Source organism: Tachypleus tridentatus, chromosome 12 (assembly GCF_004210375.1).
Source record: "Tachypleus tridentatus isolate NWPU-2018 chromosome 12, ASM421037v1, whole genome shotgun sequence".
Lineage (NCBI taxonomy): Eukaryota > Metazoa > Arthropoda > Merostomata > Xiphosura > Limulidae > Tachypleus > Tachypleus tridentatus.
The window spans coordinates 115,741,167-115,755,614 of record NC_134836.1 but is presented as its reverse complement, the minus strand read 5'-3'; the positions used below and the strand labels follow the sequence as shown (position 1 = coordinate 115,755,614).

General features: G+C 33.7%; 1 protein-coding gene across 1 annotated transcript in view; it reads left to right on the top strand.

The window, feature by feature from the left end:
* The first annotated feature begins 1,321 nt into the window (after positions 1–1,321).
* Positions 1,322–14,448, top strand: part of LOC143234458 (formimidoyltransferase-cyclodeaminase-like) — a 37,288-nt gene continuing 24,161 nt past the window's right edge. The window contains 8 exon segments of the mRNA XM_076471845.1: positions 1,322–1,784; positions 3,680–3,863; positions 5,498–5,626; positions 8,618–8,706; positions 8,953–9,132; positions 11,030–11,149; positions 13,107–13,256; positions 13,722–13,910. Coding sequence (XP_076327960.1) covers positions 1,722–1,784; positions 3,680–3,863; positions 5,498–5,626; positions 8,618–8,706; positions 8,953–9,132; positions 11,030–11,149; positions 13,107–13,256; positions 13,722–13,910 — 1,104 coding nt within the window. The 5' untranslated portion in view covers positions 1,322–1,721.

Here is a 14,448-nt window from a genome sequence, read left to right as displayed (position 1 = left end):
CTCATGTCATCTATTTTGCTGCTGATGGTGTCATTTGAAAGAGGAATTTGGGATAACTGATTTTCAGCAGCTTTTCCCAGCATGATATTCGCCATCTTCAATGCAGATGGTTTTACGAGTGCTTCACCAATGGTGTGTGGTTTGCCCTGCTTTGTTATCAAGTATGCAACTTCGTACAATGCTATGAGGATCGGTTTATCAATAGGTACAAAGCCGAGAACAGGCAAAGTAGCCTTTTCATCAAACCTGGCTCTCTTTACCTTGAATTCAGCATGTGTTGTGTTCTTGTATTTCCCATCTCCATGCAGCTTTAGGGAGTGTTCTCTTAGTTTTGCTGGTGCTACACTAGAATTGCTCAACTTGGCATTGCAAATCATGCATTGAGGATGCTGACTCCCATCATTTTCCGTTATACAGGTGAATCCATATTGTACGTATTCGTCCGACCACTTTCTATTTTTGCTCGACATAGTTAGTATGAAGGGATTGAAAGATTAGGAAAACAATCACAAATGACGTACGATTACTACAGTCACAAGTCGACTGCTAAGCGCACGAAGTTCCTTGCAGCATAGATATTAAGGCCAAGTGATGTGACGTGATCAGCCATAGCCAATGATGGCCAAGTGGAGCGTGACGTCACGAATAATACGAGTGGGGTGAACGGAACGGACACACTGTGTGTGTGTCTTGACCTCCGCCGAACCACTGATCTAAATTCATTCAAAGCTTTTATAAAAATACGAGATTCATTAGACACCAAACAGGACAGTGGTAAGCCTGCGTGCTTACGGCTTTAAAAATCGGATTTCGACTCTCGTTGGGAATAGAACATAGATAGCCCATTGTATAGCCTTTCGCTTAATAACAATTAAACCAAGATTCATAAAAGCGAGTTGGTTGATGCAGAAATTTAGGAAAGAGTTGCGATGTGAGGGTGCTTGGCTAGATATTTTACAATGTGAAATTAAAAGTATTAAAAACTGCTAAAAGCAACTCCCGAGCTAGCATGCCACTCCCAGAAAAATAATATAATTTACAGTTGCTATATAAGGCAAATAGTAAAAGTTGGGGTAAGGTTCCAACGCTTCTGGGCTGATTGATGTTTTGCGTTTGTATAAGACTATTTCATGTAAACGTAATATTTTAATTCATGAAAAAAGCTTCGTTTTTTGCTTTTGTAGTAGCAGTATCCTAATTCATATTCTCCAAATGCGAACGCCTACAGATTTATATATATATATGCACGTTGTTTTAGTTTCTGCTATAAAAAATCACACGTTTCTCTTTTGTAACACACAAATAATTAGGTCTAAAGTTTAGTCCAAAGTGCACTGTTGCAGAGCGTGTGGTAGATATAAAGGTTACCATGTTGTTGCTTTCGAAAATTGACCTTGTCTCGTGGTTTCTAAGTCTACCAAGTGTTTGAGCATGTGAAGAAGAAAGTTCTTGTTTACGTCGCGTGATTGGTAGAAACCGGTTTTCTTAGGTTTAAAATGATAGTCAAGAAGTGACCATACCCACTTGACTGTTGGTATGTGAGTGTTGTGTTACATATCCTTAAAATTTATGCGTTATAAACCATCTCAAGTGAATTAAACGCTGTTCCAGTTACCTTGCACAAAAAGAGTAATTTGTTTTTACAGCATTTAAGCCTATAGACCGTTTTTGCCGAGACAAATTTTTCATTGCAGTTCGTAATTTTTAAATATAGTCTTTCGATGAGCATGAAAGTAAAAATCGTAGAATGCGTGCCCAATTTTTCCGAGGGCCAAAATGAGGAGGTAAGTGGTAGTGAATACCCAAAACTTTTTGTTTTCAAACAAAAATCCTATACAGTGTAGTCGGGTGTGTATAATTCCTAGTGCGCACGTATCCGAGAACTACAATAATTAGTAATACAAGAAAGCTGTTACTTACGCTATAGTGATAATTCCTAAGCCTCAAATAATACGATGAAACACGGTTTCATATGTCTGTATGTAATAAAAATTGACCGAATGCTTTGTTCTGCCCAAGAGGTCAAAGTAGCATGAGACCCAGATCACCATACAAATTATTACTGTAATCGTAACACTAACAGATCTTACAAAAATTTAATTCTACCTAAGATTTAAAGTCACTGCAGATTTTGGCCTTGATCACAAAAGCGTATGGTAATAACAAACTCATAATTTTCGCTTTTATTACTGAGGTCGCCTTTACTAAATTTTGATAATTATCTGGCATTGAAACTTGAAATGAAACTAAATGCGATTAACTGTATGAAACTTTTTAACCATTTAATGGGTGTTGGGGTCACATTGGAAGTGTAAACTCGAAATATCAAATTTGACTTCAAAAATATTCTTTTAGCAACTAAAAACAACAGTTAAGTGTAAAATTGATGCTTTAAGAAATCTCAAAAGAAACAATGTACAAATTTTGAAAGTGATATATATATAACCTGGGATTTTAAATATTAAGAAATTAAAGGTTTTTAATATTTCTCTCTCTTTAATAATGGAGAAACTTTCTCATGTAATTGCAACTTGTTAAAAAAAGTTTTTAATGCATAACATATAATACAAACTACAAAGTTGTCTTTGTACATCCACCCCTGAGGAAAAGCAAAAATGAAAAGTTTAAATCCATGTTTTATGATACACTGATTTCCCAGTCTTAAGCTCTTATAAGGTGGAACAGGGTGCTGTTGAGAGGGCTCTGATCTATGTGTGCTTCAAAGTCTTGACTTCATAACCTTACACTCACTATAATTGAAGGTCATTTCTTAAATATTTCTCTAATTTGTCAGTCTATTCAAGTTATATTGTATTACCTCAACATCCAGAGTACTTTCAGTCTGGACTGTTTTTAATATTAGAGTGCCTCACACATCAGCACTTGAATCTTTGTTTTTTCTTATATATATTAATTAATGAGTTACTAAAGTTTACTGATAACATCCTACCCTTGGGTATATCGAGGAACTGCATAATAACTTGGACCAATTGGTAAGTTGAACAGATATTTGGGGAATGACACAAATTACAGTAAGTGCAAGGTAATGCATTTGGATTATCATAATTTGGAACACATGTTGATGAAATTCCACACAATAGAAGCAAGTGTTCCTTTGTATTAGAAAAGCTAATGTTATTTTATGTTGTATTTGTAGACATATTAGTTAAACAATAAAAAAAAAAAATACATTTTTTTTAAAAATACAAATTCCTAATATAGTTTTGGTTTCATTATGTATGAAAAATTTTACTGGAAAGAATACAGAGAAGGTTTTTATCATGATTCCAGAGATAGAATGGTTTTCTAATAAGAGAAGAGCAAGATATCTTGTTTTGTCTTGAAAAAGATTATTTTGGGGATGGATAGTAGAAAGGCCCCTGAATTTTTTCTTGCATCTAAGTTCTGAAAACAGTAGGATGAAAGGAAAAGATACAATAGGCTCTGATTAAGACCAGTTTTCTTTTATCTGACAGCGTGATTAGTTTATGGAGTGAATTGTTGTCAACAGTAGTGGAGGCCATATTTGGGAAGTGATTATTTCTGAAAAAAATAAAGGGTACACGGGTTTAATTTTTTTGTTTTCGAGGTGAGTGGATAGGGATAGTTTAAAGGACCAAATGACTCTTTACTTTACATACGTTAAGTTTTATATTTTTTACACAACTTTTACTTCCAGATCATTGAGCAGATTGCCAAGTCAATTCGGAACACGGAAGGAGTTAGCCTTTTAGATATTGACTGTGGCCCCTCAACCAATCGCACAGTTTACACTTTTGTTGGTTCTCCAGATGATGTAATTGAAGGAGCTCTTAATGCAGCTAGGGCTGCATATAAGCTCATTGATATGGCAAAGCATAAAGGTAAGAAACTGGGGTTTGTTTTCTTGCAGATTGATCTGGCTCATTCTAAACCTGAAAATATTGTGGGAAGTTTCTCATTGCTTATTGTACTATATCATGCAGAATGTGTAAGATGTAAGAACAGAACTCACACATGTTGATCTCTTTGTAAATTTTGCTAAACTTGTGGGAACTTGTAGACTTAAAGTACTTTCCATCACCAACATCGCCTGATGTCTGTCTGTATGGTAGTTAGGTAGATGAGAAAAACATTAAAAACTGTGTAATTTACAAAATGAAATCAGTTATTTTCTTTCATAGAATTACTCCTCATTGCAGTGATATTTAGAATTTCTTTTAGATCTGACTTTAAAATGTACGTCTTTTGTAAGTGGTTATAGTAAATGTAATAAATCACTTGTTATGACTAAGAATTCTTGATTTTATATGATTTCAGTTTTATGTAACATTTTTCTCTTTTGCCCTCCTGCATGAGAGTTTTGACTTTTCTGTTTATTATTGTCTTTTTTTTTATCAGTTAAAAAAACAAAATCTGTACATTAAAGTTAACTAAGCAACAGTTAGGAGTAAAATATAATATTACATTATTGATTAAAGTTGTGTTAATTTTTGCTTATTACTTTCATAGTCATATTTAAGGTTGTAATTTTCTAAGCCTTATTTTACTACTGAACTTTCTCAGATTTACATTTCATCTTTTACAAAATATTTAACAAGTTGGTAAAGTTTATTAAGACCTTGTACCTCAATAAACTCAGCCCTGACATAGCCACGCTTTTATTATTATTACTGGTTTAACAACTGTCTACTTGTACACTTTCTATTGTAGTTAATGTGTATTGTAGATACAGTGGACAAGGGTACTGGATTGTCAAGATGACAAATATGCCATGATCCTTTTATTTGTTTGTAGTGATCATCACACACTACTGTTTTCAAGCTTCCTTGTATCTGAAAGTTGTGATGATATCAGGCTAACGAATGTAGCTAAACTGTTTACTAATAATTATTAGTGTACTTTATTTGTTTCTCCAGTTATATGATTTGTGATTTTCTTTAGAGAAAGTTTTTGTAAAATGTCCTGCTTTTTTTGCTGCCATGGCTCTCAAATAATTTAGCATTTTTCTAAGCAGTGTTTTTATTGGATGTCTAATAGTTGTTAGTCTTAACATTGGTGATATTTATCAGTCACTATCAGAACAATAAATAGCTGTAAGAATGTTTTTAACACAAGAAATTTGAAATGTTGTAGAACTTTGCTAAGACTTACCTTAATGCATTTCTGTCACTTTTCAGAAGCAAAATGTTAAATGTTCTTTGTAAGTTTTTTCATCTCTTATTGGGTGTCTGACTCAATTCTCTATTCATACTGCTAGCATAGATAATTTATGTTACTTCCACAAATTTTTAGTTCCATTTACAAAAAATTTTTTCAAAGCAAATTTGTAAAGATTTTTTATCCCAGTGATAGCCAAAGCAAAGAAGTTGAAAGTGTTTCAGAAACGATGATTATATATAATCATGAAAAAAGTCCACAGGTCTCTTCAGTGTATAATTTTAAATCGAGCTTGTGTATACTGATGCTGTGTTCAACCTTATAACTGATGTCTTTTTATTATTTAATGAAATTTCAGGAGAACATCCTCGCCTAGGTGCCCTTGATGTCTGTCCATTTATTCCAGTCCAAGGAGTGGAGATGGAAGAGTGTATTTACTGTGCTAGGAAATTTGGAGAGAAACTGGCTGCTGAGTTGAACGTTCCAGGTAAAATACGAATACTTTACAGGTTTTATGTATTTGCTACACAAATAGTTTAAAGAATCATCACGTCACTATTCTGTGGATCGATTGATGAAGTTGAGATTTCTTGGTTTTGTTTCTGTAGTATATTTATGACCTCCTGGAATTGCTGTCATGGCAACTGAGGCCCTTTTCCTTTGAAGTTATTGCTATGGCTTCAGATATTTTGGTTTACTGGAGCTGGTACTGCAAGATATTAAGTTGCAGAAGGCTCTATGATGATGTGTGTCAGTATAGTGAATCTTGGCTAATATATGTCTTCTGTCATACTGAACTCTTAAGTAATGGGCATGCATGAGGGCTTAGTGTAATTCAGCAAGCCACTGTGAGAAACCATAATTATATGAAAACTAACCCCCCCACATGGCATTATGTTAATAGAAATATTGCAAAAAAATATGGCTAATTGACATTACATAGGAATAATATTGCAATGTATATGTATTGTTTTAAATCACTGTCAGGATTTATCAGTAATACTGTGGTTTGTTCAGTATTCTTCATCCATCTGTGAATCTAAACATATGGTTCACTCTGTCTCAAGTAAACCTAGTTTCTATTTTGTTTTTAAAAATATTTTTTCATTTCTCGACAGTTTTTCTACCTGTAGACTTAAACAAACCTGTCACATTTTTCACCTGTTTAAGGTTTATTCAGAAAGACTTCCAAGATTGACTTGGAGACTCTTTATGGGGTTCAACTGTCAAAACATAAGAATTGAGGGGGGATTGTTACTATTTTGGATTTAAGCAGAGTTGTTTATAACCACCCACACCTTGTGAAGTAGCAGTTTTTATTGTAGTTGTTGTGATTTTTATATTGTTTGTATAATTTTCCTCTATTGTTTGATTCAGTTATATGTGTGAAATTTGCCTTAACAGACAACCCACCTACTCCCTAGTGTCAGTTAAATGTCAAAAATAATTCTTATGTTAATACATCAACATGAGTTTCCTCTAGCATTGTCATATGGACACTGCATTCAAGATTACTTATGTAAAACTTGTGTTAAATAGTTAGTCATGTAATATGTAATCATATGGTCTGGCAAGGAATTAAAACCTTTTAAAACTTGAAATTAAACTGACAAGAGAGAGGCTAAACTTACGTTTGTGACACTGTTATGAAAGATAGTTGATTTGTTAAAATATGTCAGTTATTTCATGATCTTTTATTTGTAATTTAACATTATTTCTTTAAGAAGCATCTAATATAATTTATTTTAATGAATTAGGATTTTTCTTTTCTAGTTTTATTTTCTTGACTCATTATTATTTTTTAAATGATTTTAATATTAACTTTCCTCTCTTGGAATGTTTTTGTATGTTTGATTTAGAGATAGTTATTTCTTTACAAAATCGTGGCCAAACAGAACTTCATTATTGATTTATTTTGTTTTATAATAGCTGTTATTGAACTTATTATATCTCTTTTTGTATCCTGGTAATAACATGGTTGATATAGTACAATAAAACTAGCCTATTACTTTTTTTAAATCTATATTTATGCAAAAGCTTGTCACAGGTTGTTTTTCTAAATTGTCTGCTTTTTCATATCAAACCACCTTTTCAAGGTCTTGAAATACCTGTGGCTCTCATCTATGGTTTCAGTGGTCTTCTTTTTGTTTCTTTTGTCCATCATGAATCTTTTTATTGCTTGCAGCCTCAGAATTTATCATGTAATAAGAGTAATAGTAATTTTATTCAATTTTTATGTGATGGTGGCATTTTTTTTTTTCATTGGAATGTTTTAGTAATTTTTGAAATTATCTTCCTATAGTCATGATTCAGACAATTGTTTGGACATGTGTTCATGACCTGTGCATGTCGGTTGGATTGTTTTTTCCAGTCTGTATGATCTTACGATCCTTGTCTCAGCATATTGCTGACAGAATAAGTTTTCTGACTTACTAGAACAGTGTCCAACTTAGCCTGGACTTCATGATTGTTGTTTGATTCATAGTAACAGTGTTCAACTTAGCCTGGACTTCATGATTGTTGTTTGATTCATAGTAACAGTGTCCAACGTAGCCTGGACTTCATGATTGTTGTTTGACTCATAGTAACAGTGTCCAATGTAGCCTGGACTTCATGATTGTTGTTTGACTCATTGTAACAGTGTCCAACATAGCCTGGACTTCATGATTGTTGTTTGATTCATAGTAACAGTGTCCAACTTAGCCTGGACTTCATGATTGTTGTTTGATTCATAGTAACAGTGTCCAACGTAGCCTGGACTTCATGATTGTTGTTTGACTCATAGTAACAGTGTCCAACTTAGCCTGGACTTCATGATTGTTGTTGTTCTTTTGATCTTTAACTTTTCAGTAATGTGTTTAGAAGTGAAATTCTCGTTTGCAAGTAATTTCTTTTTGACCCAGTGTAATCTTATCATTTGCTAAGAGAAGGTTACTTTGTGGTGGATTCACCCAAAGTATGAAGTGTTTGACCCTTCAACTGGTCATCACACCATTTGTGATTGGTATTTCATCAGACTAACCCACAGACACTGCTACTGTTTTTTCTTACTCCTTCTTCCCTTTGTATTGCTTCCATGGTTGATTTTCATATTTATAATGAACTTCAAACTTACAGCATGGTACTTATAAGGTGAGAACATTTTAACAGTGACGTGTTTTTACTCTATAACATTTGTCATTTTATTAACAAACTTAGATCCGTGAATTTGATTTATTTACAGTTTTATATCAAATTTAAATCCGCATGTGAGCAATTCTGATATGTTTGATTTAATTATGATTGGAGAATTTGTGGTCAGATTATTTATATTTGTAAACTTAATATATATTTCATTAAAGGAATAGATGTAAACTCATTTAAAGAATCTTTCAGGAAAGTGGATATTTTTATATCTTTAGGTTTTGCAGGAGTGAATGATATATTTCATCATCAAGTTGAACATATCAAAAGATTTCATATTTTTCCTTTTTTATAGTTTACCTTTATGGCTTCGCTGCTCAAAAAGATTATAGGAAGACCGTGCCCCAAATACGAGCAGGGGAGTATGAGGGGTTAACAGAAAAGGTATAATATTTCAATAAATATCTTTTAAAGAATTGTCAGCAAGTTTTGTATTTTATATATAGTAGGTTTTTATATCAGCTTCTTGGTGTGTCGTTACATTAAATTTTCAAGTTTGTGCACTTGAATATATTGTAAGACTGTTCATTATTAATCAAATTTTAGTTTAAACTTCTGTAAACCAGAAAACTTAAAGACACTGACACTGGTGCTTTTTTATTTTTTATAAAAGATACTTGGTATGTACAGGTCATGCAGTCTGAATGGAAACCAGATTATGGTCCTTCCGAGTTTGTACCTAGATGGGGAGCAACCATGTGTGGAGCCAGGAAATTTCTCATTGCTTACAACATTAATGTTTTGAGTACCAAAGAACAAGCTCATAGAATAGCATTAAACGTCAGGGAACAAGGAAGAGGGGCAGATCAAGTGAGTAGTCTCACTTTATACTCATAAATATATATATATAAAAACTTAAATACTCGTGTTGAGTGTTCAGTATATTAACACAGACATGTTTTTAAATGTACATGTAGTTATGAAGAAATACTGTACTCTTCAAAAAAAGAAACGCAAAAGGGATATTTTTGTTATTTTAAAGAGAAATATATGTAATAACGTTACAAGCTCAGAGTATGTGATGTTACACGTGTTAAGGCACTGATTGTCAGATCAAAATGACAATAAAAGTTGTGCACTTTGAAAACGGAGGAAAACATCGGATTTTTCGCCAAAACGCATTCGTGTCCAATAAATTTGTTTGAGAGATCTGCATGTTCTGCAAGTGCAACATGTGCAAAATCCCTATAAAAGTGACGGGTTCTCGGTTTCCGTAGCTCAGTGTTAAGCCACCGACACGCAACACAGTTACGCCAAGACTGACTGAAGAACAAAGCAACAACGCCATTGGTCGCTTGGAAGCAGGCGAATCTCGATCAGATGTTGCCAGAGCTGTGAATGTCCACCCAAGCACCATCACAAGGCTATGGAATTGTCACCAACAACATGGATCAACTTGTGACTATTCACGATCTGGCAGACCTCGTGTGACCACGCCCCGCACAAGATCGCTACATCCGGTTACGTCACCTTCGGGATAGGACCACCACTGCAACGTCTACTGCCTCAACCTTACCAGGGCTGCGTAGGATTTCCAATCAGACCGTACGCAACCGTCGACGAGATTATTAGGCCCCATGTGCAACCCATCATGGTGAAGGTTAAAGTTGTCATGTTTTTCAACATGACAACGCCCGTCCTCACACAGCCCGACTCACCACTGTCTTTTTGAGACACCACAGCATCAACGTTCTTCCCTGGCCCTCCAGATCACCAGATTTAAACCCCATCGAACATCTCTGGGACGAGTTGGACCGACTTCTACGACGGCAACAACCTCAACCGCAGACTCTACCTCAGCTTGCAGCAGCTTTGCAGGCTGAGTGGACAGCCATTCCACAAGATGTGATTCGTCATTTCAACGTTTCCATGGGCAGAAGATGCCAAACAGTTATTGATGCTCACGGGGGCATACTCGTTATTGACGTTGAGTGATGTTAAACGTCAACTAGTGAGCGTGGGCTTCGCCTTTGCAGACGTTGGATGTTCAGCAGTGAATGTGCAAAGTTTCACACATGTCATACAGAACTACCCGGAATAAACTTGTTAACAATGCCTCAAATTTTGCCTTTTGTGTTTCTTTTTTTGAAGAGTATATTAACTCTTGAATAATCATTTCTTCAGGAAAGTTTATTTTTTTTCAGAAAATATAAAAGTAATGTAGCTTTGATTTAATTTAGTTTTGGTACTTGTTGTGTTTTCTTAGCTCTTTAATGTTCTGCTGGTATTATTTTTGTGATGTTCTAATAGTTAGTTCCATAAGTTTTATCTATTTATATAAGATGGATTATAACTTTGTATGGATCAGTTTCCAATCAGAGAGAGACAACTTTTATTGGATACTGTCACCGTCTGATGACTAATTTGGGATTTTCAGCTGTATGACAGCTGCATTTGCTCAAGTTTAAGGAGTTAATATTTTGTTTATGAACAATGTCTAGTTTCTTGTAGACAATGCATATAGTAAGAAAGCATTATATGTTATATAAAATATAAATGTGAGATATATAAACACAACAAATTAAAATAAAGTCTGTCTTTCAGGTATTTATCTTTAAACAGAAAAATTTCAATCAAATATTAAAGAGCAACATAAAATATTTAAGTATAGCCTAACTACCTCGAGCATTAAAACTATTTCAGCAACGCTTGTTTGAATTTCCTTGAAATTGGAGCTAAGATTGTTTGTTTGAATCTCCTTCAATAGCCAGGCCGCCTAAAGAATTGCCAAGGTATTGGATGGTGGCTAGACGAAGCTAACTTGGCCCAAGCATCCTTCAATATCACGGACCATGATGTAACTCCTATCCATACAGTTTATGAGGAGGTAATTGTAGTTGATTACATATGTATCTTTTAAATGTTCTATTCATCCTGTTTGTATCTGATGTGCTAACTTTAGATGACAAATGGATACATCCCAGCTCATGCACATTGCTGGTATCAAATGTCTGTTAATAACAGTGCTGTTGAGAAACAGGAAACACAATTATACTTAAGAATCTTCTTCCATGAATTCTGGGCTCTCTAATATGTTGAATCAGTTGTGACCTAATGGCTTTTCAGAGTAATTATGCACAAAAGTTTCATTAACATGTTAAAAGGTTTAGGATTCTCTAAAGGTCGGTATTGTTATAAGTTATGTTTTTAATGTGTTAATTTACTTTTTTCTGAGATGGTTCAGAATGTAATAATCTGTAAAATTTGTAAAGTGATTAAAAGATGAGTACAATATAAATAAAATGAAGCACTATGTCAGTGAATAATGAATGAGCAGTTGATGAGTCAGTGGAGTTATCAGTGAGTTATTAAATTCAGTGTTAGGACTGACAGTTATTGTGTATATTCTGCTGTTCGGTTACTCGGTTATTTAAGTGTGAAAATCTACAAGCAAGCTTATAAATAAGTTAGGTTTTCATTTGTTTCAGAGTTTATGTTGAAGACTTTGTGTATTTGAAATCAGGCCTACAAGTGAACATGGCTGTTGCAAATGTTTATTGAAGAAATAAGTTAATTTGCTACTGTTATGTGAATTGGACTTGGTAATTAATTTAAAAAGGCCTACCCATTTATAGAATATAGTATAATGGTATGTCTTGTCCCAAAAGGATTCTCAGTCTGTGCTTTACAGAAAGTTCTAGACAGAATCAGATTTCTCAAAAAATAACTGTCATTAAAAGTAAAGTAAATCAAACACTCTGATTATTCATTTCTTCATTGGATTGAAATGCTGTCTTTGTATCAAGTTTTTGTATTCACACCATATAGAACATTCAAAATATTATAATGAAAATACATTAAAAAGTGAATATTGTTCTAAGCTACAGGGGGTGGACAAAAAAGTAGCTCCCCCCCTCCAAATGTTGTTCATTTGTTACGTCTTTTATTAGATGTAAATAACTTTTTGTCTACCCCCCCCATGTATATATTAATTATTTTGATTTAAATGTTCTATAGAGGGAACAGGACATTACAGTCAAGTAAGTTCATAAAAGTAGTTCTAGAATACTTACTTTGTTTAGTATATTAAGCCTACAGCAGCTTCAGAGTTATGTTAAAGTCTGTTTGTGAACTTAGGCCTACAACTTGCATCAGAGTGAATGCAGCCTGTAGTAAATACTAGACTTGGCATTTTTTTTAAATTCAAAAGAACCCACTCAGTGAGAGATCATATTACAACAATATTATCAGTTAATTATGTGTGACTGGGAAATGTTAGATGTGTATATTGTGAAAATGTATTTAGAAATACAAAGAGTTGTGTTTGATTACTCTTAAAGCAATTTAGCAGTCCTGGCGAGTGTTTTTGACAGTTGTATTACACAAGCATAGTTAGCTTTAAAACAAGATTCATACCTGAATTTATTACTGTATGATATTTTTGCTGTACTATCATCATCGGGTTAAATTGTTTTATATTTTTAAATGACTCCTACTGTTCACTGTCAGTTCTTTTCCCTTGTAATATGTTTGTGTAATTTTTCTTAATTTTTGGAAAAAAAGATGTGGCTAATTGAGTTTTGCACACTACTCATTTTCTGAGGATATTCAAAAAGCAAATGCTTTCTTAGTTTATAAGATGTAAGTATTCTTGGAGGTGCTGGTGTTTGATAGGTTTCTGTTAGTTACTTTTTAGAATAGATTTTTTTCATCTCAACCCATGAAGCAATTGCAGCACTCAGAAAATTACACAAGTCAAAAGTTTTAGAGAAATAACTACATTTATTTGGACTATTTTCAGTTACAATTTAGCAGGCTGTATAGTTGTGTATTCAAATTTGTAGGTTTGTAAAGATGCTCGAGAATTGAGATTACCAGTAACTGGGTCCCAGATTGTTGGCCTGGTTCCATTGAGTGCCATGTTACAAGCTGCAGAATACTACATTGAGAAAGAAAACCTATTTGTTCTGGAAGAAGATCAAAAAATACATCTTGTAAGTAGAAATTAACTACTAAAAGGCTTGGCATTAGCAGTCATATCAAGGCTTGCCTGTGCTTGATGTTAACAGTCTTGTTGAGGCTTGCATATATTTCATATTAACAGTCTGTGAGATGTGGTAGACCTGTCCATGGAAACCTCAACAAGCAGTAACCTTATGTAATTATTTCTTATCTATGAAGCTTGGTTCAGATAATATAGCTTGTTGTTATGTGTAATTCCTCTTTTAGTGCTTCTCCTGTTTTATCAAATAGTGTGAAAATCTTGCACATTTTGCAAACTTTTATTAATGTTTTTTGTATTACAAAAAGTAAATATCTCCATTAATGCTGCTTTAGTTACACTTTCATGATGTATACTGTTTTCTTAAATGATTACTTTATAGTGATATGTATTAATGAACCAATGGGATTAAAACAGGTTTCTCCTGTTATAAAAGTTACTATTTTTTTACATTTAGGCTATCAACAGGTTGGGATTAAATTCATTGGGCCCATTTAATCCAAAAGAGAAAATAATTGAATATATGCTACCTGACCAACGTGTGGGTCCTCTGGCCAAGAAAACTGTGCAAGAGTTCATTGAAGCAGTAGCTGCACGATCACCAGCACCAGGTGGTGGCTCTGTTGCTGCCGCTGTTGCCACAATGGTAGGTGGTAAACAATAAAGTGGTTCTCAAAATTTAACATCTCATGAACTCCTTTCATAGAAATGACAAATCTTACAAACCCCTCCTAATAATAAATATTTTTCAATGATTTATTTTTCCTTTACCTGAGTATAAATAATAAAAAATTTGACCTTGGAGGTACAAGATTTGTCCTTTTTATGAAGCTATTACTGTACACTGTTTGTTATTATATTATTAATTTTATTATATTATAAAAATGTCAATTCCAAGACCTCATCTTGTATGACTTTGAGTAAGCCTAAACTTGTTCTTCATCTTAATTTTAAAAACAGCAAAAAAAAAATCTCTTGCCTTCCCATTTTTCATGAGGAGTCTTGAATTTATCATTTACACATGTTGGATGCACTTTCTTTGGTCTGTGTGACTCTTGAAAGTCCAAAACCACTGAAGAAAGGTAGGTTTCAAGTTTGGTTCAATATTGAGTATGCTTCTGTTTTCAGTTTTCAGATGTACATACAAGGAAAATGTTTTCTTACATAAGATTGTCCTCATAAGT